The 13,165-nt window shown below is 47.7% G+C and overlaps 1 protein-coding gene across 1 annotated transcript; it reads left to right on the top strand.

The window, feature by feature from the left end:
- The first annotated feature begins 5,892 nt into the window (after nucleotides 1-5,892).
- On the top strand, nucleotides 5,893-12,735 carry LOC138567290 (three prime repair exonuclease 2-like). The gene is made up of 2 exons (XM_069645343.1): nucleotides 5,893-6,023; nucleotides 11,320-12,735. Exon 2 carries the CDS (start codon nucleotides 11,345-11,347, stop codon nucleotides 12,029-12,031), a length of 687 nt encoding a protein of 228 aa, XP_069501444.1. The 5' UTR covers nucleotides 5,893-6,023; nucleotides 11,320-11,344; the 3' UTR covers nucleotides 12,032-12,735.
- Nucleotides 12,736-13,165: the final 430 nt, after the last annotated feature.

Raw genomic sequence — 13,165 nt, 5'->3', positions numbered from 1 at the left:
GAGGACGGCCGCTGCGGGCCTGTGGAACGGGTGCTGACTGGCTGCTCCACATTGTGTCGCACCCTGGGCTATTTCCATGGGCGACACAGCACCCCCGGTACATAATAGTCAATATGCATGTAGTTTGGCAAGACTAAGTCTGTCGTCTGTCTGGTGTTTCTGAAACGCCATAGGTCTGGCACAGTGCCTGTTGAGTGTTAGGTTGTGGGGCATAGAAAAGGTCAGCAGGGCTGGGTCAAGTCAGTCACTTGTCAAGGTCCTGCCTCACAATACCGGTTCAGATGGGAAAGGGTCGATCACATGCACGCACGGTGCATCCAACATGCTAGTCAGTCTGTCCGGGAAAGAGTAGTTCACCTGCCAGACTAGCCAGCAAGGCAGGGAGATTCCGTTCTATTAGGCTCATAGAGTTTAGAGCAGTCAGCCTTTCTGCACCTGTCACCGCCATATGAGGCACTGTCCTGCCACAGAAAAGGTGGCAAGGCTTTAAGTGAGCCAGGACTAGCCATGGCTCAGTCCTGGCCGTCTCCCAATAGTGACTTTGAGCCAGGGTTCTGCCAGGGCTCTCCGAACTGACCTCCCTCACCAAATGTCTCCAAAATGTAAGTGACAATACAGCTTTTTGGCAGTATATGTCACCTAATGTTTAGAATCACAACATCAGTTAAAGAAATGTGAAATTAGGTACTTTTCAAACAGGAAAGGGAAATTACAAGGGAATACATTGTTTGATTTTAGCCACACAATGTATTCAAATATGGTCATTAGAATTCCTTTAATTCGTATGTACGAATAATGGATTTCTTTCAGAAGAAGTGTGGGCTTGCGTAGTATACTGACCCCTTTTGATTTGATGTTCTGTTTCATATTTGAATATGTTAATTATGATGAATTTATTTACAAACATTAACCATATTTAAATACATCTTTTAAACCAGAATGTTTGCCCTGTCATTGCACATATGTAAACGTGATTGGCTCTGTTAGGCCACTCCTTTAATTACACAAGCCACTCCTCTTTTAAAGCTTTATTAGCTACTTGGGATTTGAGGCTGCGCGAGACCCCTTTTAGGCCCTGCCCTCAAATATTGCACTGCAACGCATTAGAGCCCCTCGATTTCTTATCCCACTTAAAGCACTGAAGGGTGGTCTTTTCATCTCTATGGGACCAGTCGCTCTGAAAGCGCAGTATTGGCCGCATTGCGTGTAGTGTCTTCCTTTCTCTTTCTGAAAGAATCACCTGTGATCATTCCCTTTCAAGGGATTATTGCGCCATCTTACACTTTGGGACCCAAACGGCGTCTCTTTTAAACTGCCCAGTGTTGGGTACAAAAGAACCATGCAGCCTCTCCTTAGCTCCTATGTCGCCCTCTTCAGTGATGTCTTTTGAGTCACTTTTCATCCTGGACTAATTTTTAAAACACCCACCCTGCTTAGCCAGTTTTAATGGAGAATTTGAGCATACCCAAATTTGCAACCCACAAGTCCCATTTTTAATTTGGAGTCATCGAGGAGTGCAAGGGGTGTGCACTGGCCTGCACGGGAGCAACTAAACCTGCATTTCAGAGATTAATGTTAATGTTAAAGGCTATTTGTACCACGCACTATCACCACCGGAGTGGTCCCCTGGTGCTCTGGCGGATCTGAAACAAAGGGGGGGTGGTAGGTTAGGTGTGTTAGTAGGACAAAGTTTGGAGAAGAGCAAGGGAGCTGTGAAGTACTGTTCGGTTCATATATTGGTGTGTTATTCGGTTCTGAGTCCGTTGTGTGCTGCTGTTTGGGGGTGTGGTTGTTGTTGCAGTGTGGTGAAGTGTGTGCGGGTTGCTGTCACTTTAAGAGCTGTGGTTGTGTTTGGTTAGAGTGTGAGAGGTGTGTGAGGAGTGGAGAGATTTTTTGTAGTTTTTTGGGGTTGGTTAGTATCCTTGTTAAGAGAGATGAATATTCCTAATGCGTCTCCTTTGTCATTTAGAGAAGGTCGTTTCCTTTCAGTGCTTTTTCAGCGTGATAAGGCTGTCTCATCTCTTGATTATTATGCTAATTTAGCAGGGAGTTAGGGGGAGAAGGCAGGGGAGCACTATTAGGGGGGAGGTGGTGATTACACCTTCAAATGTTGGAAGAGTCGCTAACTTCAGAGACGGTGGGGGAGGGGCAAACTTATTTGTGTGGGGCACCTAACTTCTTTACGTATTCTAATTAGATTATTCTTGTGCAGCTTCAATGTTATAAGCAGTTATCTCTCACCTTTAAGTCTGAAAGCACCCAATTAAGGATTGCTGTGAGAATAAGAGGTCTCCTGTCCCCTCAGGGCCTTTGTTAACAGTGAAGCCCAGGAGCCGTTTAACATCTGTGTCCTGCTCTGCCAAGCCACGGTTCTGTAGGTCAGCCAGGTCGAGTCAACATTATTCTGTGCGGTGGCCCAGGTCCCTGCTGTCAGAAGCTGTGAGAGGGGCCCCACAAGGCACCAGTGTCCGTCTTAACTGCTGTGCAGCTTCCACGCACGAAGCTCACGTGAGGCCACAGTGTCGCCTCCAGGCTTGGACTAGACTATAGGGCAATAGGTCCATGGCCAAATCAAAAACACAAAATGCTGGTGTGGGCCAGCTTTTTTGGTCAAAGTTGGCTACTTTTTTTGCCAATGTGGGCCAGCTTGATGAATTACTTTACTATGAGGCAAATAGTTTGGACCAATGTTGCTGAAGAAATATTCTTTAAAATGCACAATTTGCATCTAATTTATCAAAAAACTCCCCTTTGGGTACTATTCAAACAGTGTCACAAACAGTGGAGAAACTTTGCTGAAAATGTTGGGGGGGGCATGACCTCAGAAGAAAAGGAGACCCATTCAAATGAATGGGGACAAAATAGTATGCCATAAAAGTTGGTGGGACAAACACCCCTGTAAGCCCCTAAAATTACGCCCATGGTCACAAAAGGAATTAATTGTCATTTGTAATTCTGGCCCACTTTTTCATTGGTGCCCGAGACACTTGTATGGCCCAGTCCGACCCTGGTCGCCTCCCAACCTCCTGTGGCTCTCTAGAAAGAGACACCCGTTCCCAGCAGCCCATCAGATGCTGCAGGCCCCTTAATGACTGCTTACCACTTTCTCTCTTCAAGCAGCACATTAAAGTGGGGGCGTTTTGCAAGTGATAGCCCATTTAGGAGACCATTGATTTAGAGGAGATGTTCATGACGTTATGTGTTAAGAAAGGCAAACAGGCATTTTCATTCTGAAAGCACACACAAAGCACCAGTTAGCTGCCTAAGTCAGCGCTCTCCTCCAGGTGAATTACAATATGTTTTTTAAAAGTTTTAAATTAGCTACATTATTTTCAGATGTTCATATTTAACGCACCAAAAAGAGTTTATTTTTGGTAGAATGTGATATTTTCATCTCATAAAATATGAATCCTGCATTTGTCAAACACTGACACATAAACAAGTAACCTCCTCACACTTTACATGTTGTTATATGTCTTGAAAATATATGTTCAAAACCGAACTGCCATTTTTTTCATTTTGCTGAATTGCTTTATGGTATTTGTAGTCTCCTAGTCAAGATGGGGAATAATGCCACAGTTGTTCACGTTCGACTTAACATATTTCTGTAATGATTTATATATTAGAGTGGGCACCTTACTATGGTATGTGTACTTTTCAAGTTGTCTTTATAAAGCAGAGTATTGTTGAAAGCCAGACCTGGGGTTGAGGAGGGGGAATGATGAGAGGACAAGCGAGCAGAGGCGTTGCTAGGGGGGAGGGGCTAAGGGGGCTATAGCCCCTGATCTTTTGGTTGTAGCCCCGGATAGAATCTCAGGAGCTACAGCCAAAAGACTAGCTAGCCCCCAGTCCCAACAGTTCCGACATCAGCGTAGCCCTGGGTCTTTTCCAGACCTAGCAACACCCCTGCAAGCGAGTCCTGAATATTTGCCCAGGATGTGGTAAGAAAGTGCAGTCCTGGAGACTAGTGCAGTTATTTTTTACCCTGGTTACGGCCATGTGCTGTTTTTCAGGGCACAAGTAAAGGATACATGTGGGTGGACAGTGTAACTTTTTCAGAGACCGGGCACAACCCCCTGGGGTGCTTTTGTGGTCAGCAAGCTTGCTCAAGCATTTGGCTACCAGGATTTCACCCAGGTTGTCATGTTTCCAATGCATACACTTACCCACAAGACACATAAAATGATCATCAAAGCACAAGCTCGTATTTGGGATTTTGTTTTCTAGGGAATGTTTCACTGAATTGCTGGGTTAAAAAGGTGAGCACCCTTTATTTGGTTAGACTATTTAATTAAATATTTCCTCTCCCAGGTATTTTCTTTGTTGTTGCTTACTTTTTTTGAAAATCCAATGCTCTTTTGTCTGGTGCACTTTCTTCTAAGGGGAAAAGTGAAGTGATATGTTCATTTACTGTACGTATATTCGTGGGTACCAACAATTGATTTTTGCTATGGGGGCAAAAGTTCCCACACCGAGTGAAGAGCGGTAGCAGTATGCATCCCCAATGTCGAAACACCACATTTTACAGAACATGTTGCCGCAGGAATAGGAAAGAAGGCATGATTTACAGTAAGGGATAAACGTATAACATCTCAGCAACAGTCTCCCAACCTGCTCAGTTGCCTTTGCAACTTTCTGCTATAGAATCCCCTGCTATTCTACACCTGGCGAACAGTTTTGGCTTGCTCACCCCCTCCAATCAAGGCTCAGGGGGGGTACATTAACGCGGCTACCTTCTCATTTTGTAGTGAGCAGCACTTGATCAATGTAGTTCTTAGTTGCTATTCTTTTTTTGACAGTCAAAATAATCATTATGTGTCATTTCTGAAATAAAAGCCTATTGCTCATTTGAACAATATTCCTAAATATACACACAATAAAAATAAAAACAATTGTGAAACCTCTGCAAAAACAGCAGCTGGTTTCAGTCAGCAAAACACAATCACCGTATTTTTTGCAACGCCTTCCACAGGTAGTGCTTTTAAACCAAAGTTTCCAAAGACCTTTTGCAAACAGTTCTACCAATTACATCCGGGAAGAGACGTGCTCAAGTTCCTGAATTGCAGACAAATCCGGCCATCGCCTCTTAGCCAAAGTGAGTGCTCCTGCAACTTTTATCACACTAGGCCTTATCTGCCAAAATTAGAAGTGTGAACTAGGTATTCAGCTGTCTGCTAATTCAAAAAAATACCTCACTCCTGAGATTGCCACATAGGTAAATGTTAATATTGACAATTCATATGCGGGGCGTCAGAGTGTATATGTCTACTACCTTACACATACCTTTGCATACTAAAGACTCAGGGCCCAGCTCATGGAATTGATTGCACGGTTCACAGCGACTTTGCACTGCTGACAAGTCACTTTGCAGGGCCGACACAAACCCTGATTCATGGAACTGTGCAAAGTGTATTTTTGCTGTGCAAAGTCAGTGCAAAGTCATTTTTGCAGTACACAATGACTTTCCACTGCAAAAATACATTTTACACAGTTCCATGAATCAGGGTTTGTGTCGGCAGTTCAAAGTCACTTTGCACCGTGCAAAAAAGTCCATGAATCGGGGCCTCAGTCTGTGATATCACTGGTGTCACTATTTATGCAAATGATGGGGGGGCACACATCTTTTGCTCCCAGGCCCATGCACATCCTAGGTACATAGCCCAACATTTGAGGGTGTGGGAGAGGGGAGTGAGGCGAGGCCGGTCAGCTGAACGGTGTCTCGCCACTGAAGGAAGCCCGCGGGGGACCTCCCTTGCCCTGCACGAAGCGTGCCTCACGAGGAATTCCCCAGCAGTGACGCGCAGCTACCTCGCCTGGTTTCCCTTTTCTTTCAGTGACGCGCTGCCCGCGGAGTACCGGCTGCCCGCCCGGGGGTGGGCGAGGCCCCGCCGCCGCACCTGCCTATATATCTGCGCAGGCAGGCTGCTTGCTTCCAAGAAACTCTTCACCGGAGAGCGCCGCTCATATCACCTCCAACTTCCGAAACTCCGCCGCTGCGCCATTTCACCCGAACCTCTTTCGCGGTAAGACCTTAGAAAGACATCTTTCCTGGCAGCTGCCGACGGGTGAGGTCTGTGTGTGAACTGGACGGAGACCCTCTTGGTTAGCTAGGGGGTTCGGTAAACTGTGCGCCCCCGCCCTGATGTTTCGGACTACCACTCCCAACAGCCCTAGCCAGCAAGCCAATGGTGCGCTAGCATGGGTGTTGCATTCCGAAACATCTGGCGAAGCAGAGGTGGCAGATCCCGTAGTGCAGGTCCACATGTCTGTACCTCTGCAGTCCCCCCACCCCCCTAGTGAATGAATGATTGAATGCAAGGGCGATGATTACACGTGTATAGCAATACATGGGCTCTGTGATCCAAATAGCCCACGCTGCCACACAGCCACGCAGTAGCTCCCAAAACGCCTGAAAACGGATACTGAGATTGGGACTGAAACTTAGTCTCTGAAGTAGGCTTTACGCAGGTAGGTATAACGCGCCTCGAGGATATACGTTTAAACACACGTTTATTTTTTATTTTGTATCGATCTTACGTTTTATAGTTGCCCTTTGTGTTTTGTTGCACTGTTGGTCATTTCACGCAAGGCTGGCTGTTCACTGATGTGACGTCACAGCAGTGTACTATCAAAATGGCTATACCTTGCGCTGTCGCCATAGAAGCAGATTTTCTCAGAGGCTGGGATGTTTGCGGAAAAATGTGGTGTCCCTTTCGAAGTGGAAAAACGAGTGTAAAATATAGGTGGTGAAGGTATACTGCTGACTTAACTACTACTTTACTACACTGGTGCCATTTCTTGATTTTGGCCGGTGGGCGAGGCGCGGAATGGTATTACTGCATCCGCCTGCGACTCCCGCTCTAACTGTCAAAACCGAATGGTCTTCAGATAGCATGTCTCTCCCGTGTATTTTTAGCTTAGACTATCAAAGTATATATAGGGAGAACTGGCATATAAGGAGGGGAGCACAGCTTGTAGGTGTTGTTTGGTTATTTGGCCGCCCATTGACTGCCCATGGCCATGCTAATCCCTATGGCCATTCCCACCCATCTACTGCCCCACCATGCACAAAACGCCTCCTCATGGGAAACCCAGGAGCCCACTTTAATCAAGCCTTACCATCCAACTTTGCACTTGAAGTGACTGCCTGTGTTATTTCAAAGCAGTCTTCTGAGAGTTAATGACTTAATTGGAGAAGTAAATGCGCTACTGGTGTAATAAAAATGTCTTAACCAGGTCTGCCTCCAGCCACTCGATTTATAAGCACTACGCGTGTCCTGTTAAAAACAAACATTGAGTAGAAGTAATATTTGGCAGGTACCGCTATTACATGCTCAGGTACTCACAACATTTTGCATATAATACCACTACGGCAGTGCCTGGCAAGTGCCTTTCCCATGCCTACACGAAACCCCAAACTGTTGGCAATGCGAATGCTTGTTATTAATTATTGTAGCCACTTGGCACTCCCCCTTTGGCCAATTTCTGGGCCGTACGAGCCGGTATGGCTCTGAAATCCTGGATGGCCCCGAAATTTCCCAACACATGGATGTCGCGTGATTCCGCCTTGTGAGTGCGCTGCTGGCAGGTCTCACGGCCCGACGCACTGAGAACGCTACTGTCAGCACCACTCTCCTCAGAGCTCCCGGCACAGCCCTCTCTCTGCTCCCGGTAGCTCAGAGCTGAGAGCCCTGCTGCCAGCAACGCTTCCCTCAGGGTTCTTGGTGCAGTGGGTGTCCTGAGATCAGAGGGAGCGTCACACTAAAATGCCTGAGGGGAGCGGTGCTCCTCATCCAGGCCGCACCTGACAGATGCGACCCAGGCACCAAAGCCACCCACTCCTTCGAGATGGTGGCGGATGGCTCCACCCCTCCCTTGCTGAAGAAAATCTATGCTGGGCCGCACAAAGTTAGACCCTGCCCAGCATCTTGCACAATACCCACACCGCCATTTCAATACCTTGCCGGGCAGCACCTAACAGCGCCCCGCACCTTTGTAAGTACCGCCCCTCCCTCCTCATCACGTTGTGTGTGTGGTTGCTGGCAACTAGGCAGTTCCCAGCAAACAATCCAGGCAGATTACTCTTTTTTTTTAGACCCCCCACCCCTTTTGTGGGACATAATAGCTTTATAGACCACACCCTCTGGCCGTACTGGGTGTTATGGGCTCTGAAGACCTTGTTAAACGCCCTCACTGTGCTCAGGCCTTTAATTCTGTCTTCAGGGGGGGCCATAACTCCAGGTACGGCCTTCTGCTTGGTCTATAAAGTTTAATTAAATATGGGGATGTTTTCCACCTCGTGGTTCTGCATTGCATCAGAGATAATTCAAGGATCATTCTCATTGTCCATAACCTCATGCGTACACTCACAGAAACATGGCCATTGCTGTAACCTGCTCAGCGGCAATTCTGTAGGGTGCTGTGGCCTCAGCACTTCCTCGCTGTACAAATGAGTGCACACTGACGGACGGTGACCCTCTCTGTCAGACAGTATATAGGCTATCCCAGATTTTTTGGAAATAACGAGTTAGTGGACAGCAGCACACAGTGACCCCCCTGTGACTGACTCTGCAGCACGGTTGGTTCTTCAGGAGGGAGCTTGTTATTATTCTCTTTAGTAGTAGCAGTGAGTTTGTTTGCTGGGTGAGCAATTCATTTGGTGTGAATTAGAAAGGATGTCAAGAAATTGACCCAGACTAGATGTGTCGATCGTAAAAGCGATTTTCATTCAAGTTCCTGCCTCTCTGTGAGAGATAGCTAATGATCCCGGGACCCCTAGGAACTTTGCCTTGCATGATCAGTTGATCCTCTAGGAGTAAATAGTGATGTCATCATTCCTGGACAATTTTATTTATTTATTTAATTTGACATTTATAAAGCGTGCCGAACCTGGGGGCATCTGGGTGCTGGTTCATGAAAGGAGTGGTTTATTTATTTATTTATGTTGGCATTTCTTAAGCGCACCACGTCCGGAGGCATCGAGCGCTTGCAAAAGGTTACACACAGAGTTGGTACATAAAAGGTGCATAGATCTGAGTTCCTGGTCGAGGTGGAAGAAGCTATTGCCACGTGCTCATGGAGTTTCGCAACCTCAATTACTTTAGGAGGTCGCGGGTGAAGAGCCAGGTTTTGAGGCTCTTGTGGAAGGACCAGAAGGAGGCATCTGAACTCAGAGCTAGAGGCAGGGTGGGGTGTTCCAGTGTTTAGCGGCAGTCGTGGTGAAGCTACTGCCTCCAGCTTTCTGGCGTTTGTATCTGGGAAGGGCGAGTAGGTGGGCGGCCCGCGTATGTCTGATGGATGGAGAATTTTCTAGACAAGTAAGTCGGCGCAGGGTTTGATAGACATTTGTGGGTCAGGAACAGCGCTTTGAACATAATGCGTTCTTGGACAGGGAGCCAGTGGATATTTCGTCTAGCTGTGGAGATGTGGTCTGTTTTAGAGATGCGTAGTGCGACTCTGACAGCGTTATTCTGAATGCAATAAGTATTCAGCCATGGTTGTTCTTTCCAGTCTCACTTAGAATGTGACCACTGCAGCTCATGGTCATATTTGGCAACAAGCAATGGCTGAATACTTATTGTCCCGGAATGATGTCATCAAATCCCTATGTACTCCGAGAGGATCAACTCATCATGCTTTTAGCCCAAGAACCAATGCACCAGAAACTCTCAGACAAAGGTTTGTCAGATTAGAGAGATTATGGGCCTCATTACGAGTATGGAGGTAGCCATGGCGCTTTTAGCGGGTACCGGGCCCGGGTTCCTGGAATGGGGAAATACCAGGCCATTCTGACCTTGGAGGGCCCGGTAATTCCCTTTCCCGGGACCCGGTACATCCCCATTTGACCCCCCATAGGGCTCAATGGGAATGGGGAGGATGCTAACAACGGGCCTGTTAAAGATGGGCCCGTTGTTAGCATCCTGTTCTGCTAGCGGGTCCTGCTAAGGACGCCTGGTTTTACCAGACGTCCTTAGCAGGACCCATGAGCAGACCTCGTAATGAGGCGGTAGAGGATTAATGGCGCCGACAGCTCTACCGGCGCCATTAACCCTCTACCGCCTGGGTCGTAATGAGGATGTACAACGGGAAATAAATAAATCAATTTTGGCAGAAAATCACTGTCCAAAACTACCTAGAACAAGGCAAAATTCCTAGGGGTCTCAGGATCATTTGCTTCCCAGACTTTAACAGTCCAGAGGAAGCAGATCTGGCAGATAAAATCGCTTTTTTGATCCACACATCTAGTCGGGTTCAATTCCTTCACATCCTTTCTAATTCACACTAAAGGAATGGCTCACCCAGCGCCGACGTGACCCTTGTGCTAGTAAATTAAATGTAGTTCTAGTTTTGTACTAGTCACATAAAAAGGTGGTCTTCTTATGTTAAGCATTTTAATTGCAAACTTGTTTGAACTGTAACAGGTTTGACATGAGCATGCATGAGGGGGTCGTGCAGAAGTACATGGGTTCTCGGTTTTAGCTTTCCTTTTGGTGCCTTGCAGTGAAGTACAGATCCTCACAGAGAAGGGGTGTCTTTTTGAAAGAAATCTTTCCAGGAAATATCATGGCTAGTCCCCTGTCTGCTTTTGAAGTTGAAATGCTGGTAGTGCGGTAAATACCAGGAGTTAATGACTGAACTCCAAACATTCTGATTGGTGGAGAGGAGGTCAGTAATGATCTCCATGTGGCAATAAGCGATAAAAAGTTTCAGGCTCTCAAGGCTGGTCCCAAAAGGCTGACTTTGCAGATTCCAAGCCGAAAAGGGTGAACCCACCAGGTCGACCGTTTGTGTCCCGCCCACTCCCAGTCCCTTTCTAAGTGGACACGATCTCACCGAACAGGTAGGATATCTGTCCCTGTCTGTTCTCATTATAGGAGCTCTCCAATTTCTGAGCAGTGCATCGTCTGTCGAGAAATGCAACCATTTTCTGAATGAGTATGTCGAGATGACTTATGTAGAACAATGATACAATGATATAATCTGATTGTGTGATGATGTCATTTACAATGCTATGATGCCATTTGCCAATGCAAAGATACCATTTGCCATGTGCCGATGGCATTGTCCATGCGATTTTGACATATGCCGTGAGATGATGTCACCGGTCGAACGAAAATGTAAATTGCTCAGAAATTATGTCATCTGTCAGATCATTATGTTATCTCCTGCTTTTTGGGTACACACACCAGCATGTATTTGGTGACAGCATCATGTGTCTGCGTCCGGTAGCAAATGGGCCAAAGGATTAAAGTTGATGGGCTGTGCGTCACCTTGGTAAATCGATGCACCTTATTCATACAGTGTTTTCTTTTGTTTCAGTGCACGTGCATCCCTTGGTGCTCCGATGGCAACGCTCTTCAAGACATTTGTCTTCTTGGATCTGGAAGGCACAGGCCTGATGGACACCGTGCCCAATATCACAGAGCTGTGCATGGTGGCCGTGCACCGCTCTGCGCTAGAAAAACCCCTCAGGGACGAGGCCGGCACCCTATTGCCACCCCGCATTATGGACAAACTTTGCCTATGTGTGGACCCAGTGAAGAGCCTAACCTCCCATGCCGCTGAGATCACTGGCCTGAGCAACAGCACGCTGCAGCAAAATGAGAAGCAGGCCTTCAACGCCTGCATGGCCACCATTGTCGAGGGTTTCCTGCAGCGCCAGGCCCAGCCTGTCTGCCTAGTGGCCCATGGCGGGGACCGCTACGACTTCCCACTGCTGAAGGCCGAGCTGCTTCACCAGGCCCAGGACCTGCCCAGCTCTGTTTATTGCCTGGACGCGTGGCGTGCGGTGAAAGGCCTGGACATCCGTAAGCGGGCTGTGCCCCGTGTCATCAAGGGCTACTACACGCTGGACGGCATCTACCAACGCCTCTACCGCAAGGTGCCCGAGCACAGTCACTCTGCAGAGGGGGACGTGCAAACTCTGCTCATGGTCTTCCTCCACGAAGCCAAGGATCTCCTGACGTGGTCGCGCCACAACAGCAGGAGATTTGATCAGATTGTACCCCTCTATCGGAATGTCAAGGGATGAGTCAGCTAAAATGTGGACAGACCCTGATGGGCATTTCCCTCTCCCCCACCTAAAACATTCCTTCGGACCCACTTGCACAACAGGTGGGCCTTCTCCAGCAAGGGTGGAGGACTGCCTTTGGGGGACTTGTGGGGGTCCCCATTGGTCAGATCCGAGGGCCCACGCTCTCCATATTGCAGCCTCATGCTTCAAGGACCAATGTCGCAGAGCCTTTCGCTGATCTTCACCACACGCGCCATCCATGGTGGAGTAATCCCCTGCAGCCTTTATATTGACAGGACAAAATGGCTGTCAGGCATGCGTGTCAACTGTTGATGTACACTACAGAGGCTTGAATCCCCCCTCCCCCCGCTCCTAGCACACACTTCATTGATATTTTGCAAAAGTCTCTCACACCGGCGCCACAATGTTTGAAATGCAGTTTGTCCGTCCTTCCCAAGAGCAAAGAAACCCCCCAGAATGGTGACACTGAACTGCCTCGTGCCCATAGACTTAGAAGGAGTGCGTCCTCTTTCCCACAGCCAGATGCGTTGTGTTCTGGGGTGCAGCCAGACATTCTGTGCCGTCAGAGGCCTTGCTGCGAGTGCATCCCCCTGTGACTACTAGTGTGGAGTATCAGCCCGCCTGGGTATGTTACTCCGCGCGTGCGTGTGACTGATTCGCTTTTTGTATGACAGGACAATAAAAACAAAAGGAAAAAGAAAGATTTGCAGTACACTTGTCTCTCTCATTGTCTCGTAACCCTCATATCTCGTGTAAGTAGGGGATCAATAAAGTAACATAGGGGCATGAATGAACTACCACCAGCGCATTGAGGCTATAATAATGGTAACAGGCGCTGTATAAATGACTACTGCAGCACTACGAAAGCTACACGTTGGATAGGATCTCGCCTGGCATGTTTTTCGAAGAAGTGACATAAAACGTGTCCAGTGCATGAGTCTAGTAGCTTGATTTTTGAGCACCAATGTTGGTGCCTAATTACATCATCTGCACTCTCTCCACTGATGTGGTAAACCTCCCTTCGATCGGATTCAATGGAAAAATCAGACCTACCATTGAATCCTGGGGGCGGAGGGATTCCATGGCTTTGCTGGAGGCGGGACTCTGGGTGTTAAGTGTCAATCTACTCCC

Source organism: Ambystoma mexicanum, chromosome 2p, assembly GCF_040938575.1.
Source record: "Ambystoma mexicanum isolate Mex_15411 chromosome 2p, UKY_AmexF1_1, whole genome shotgun sequence".
Taxonomy (NCBI): Eukaryota; Metazoa; Chordata; class Amphibia; order Caudata; family Ambystomatidae; genus Ambystoma; species Ambystoma mexicanum.
This window is presented reverse-complemented; position numbering and strand designations above follow the sequence as displayed.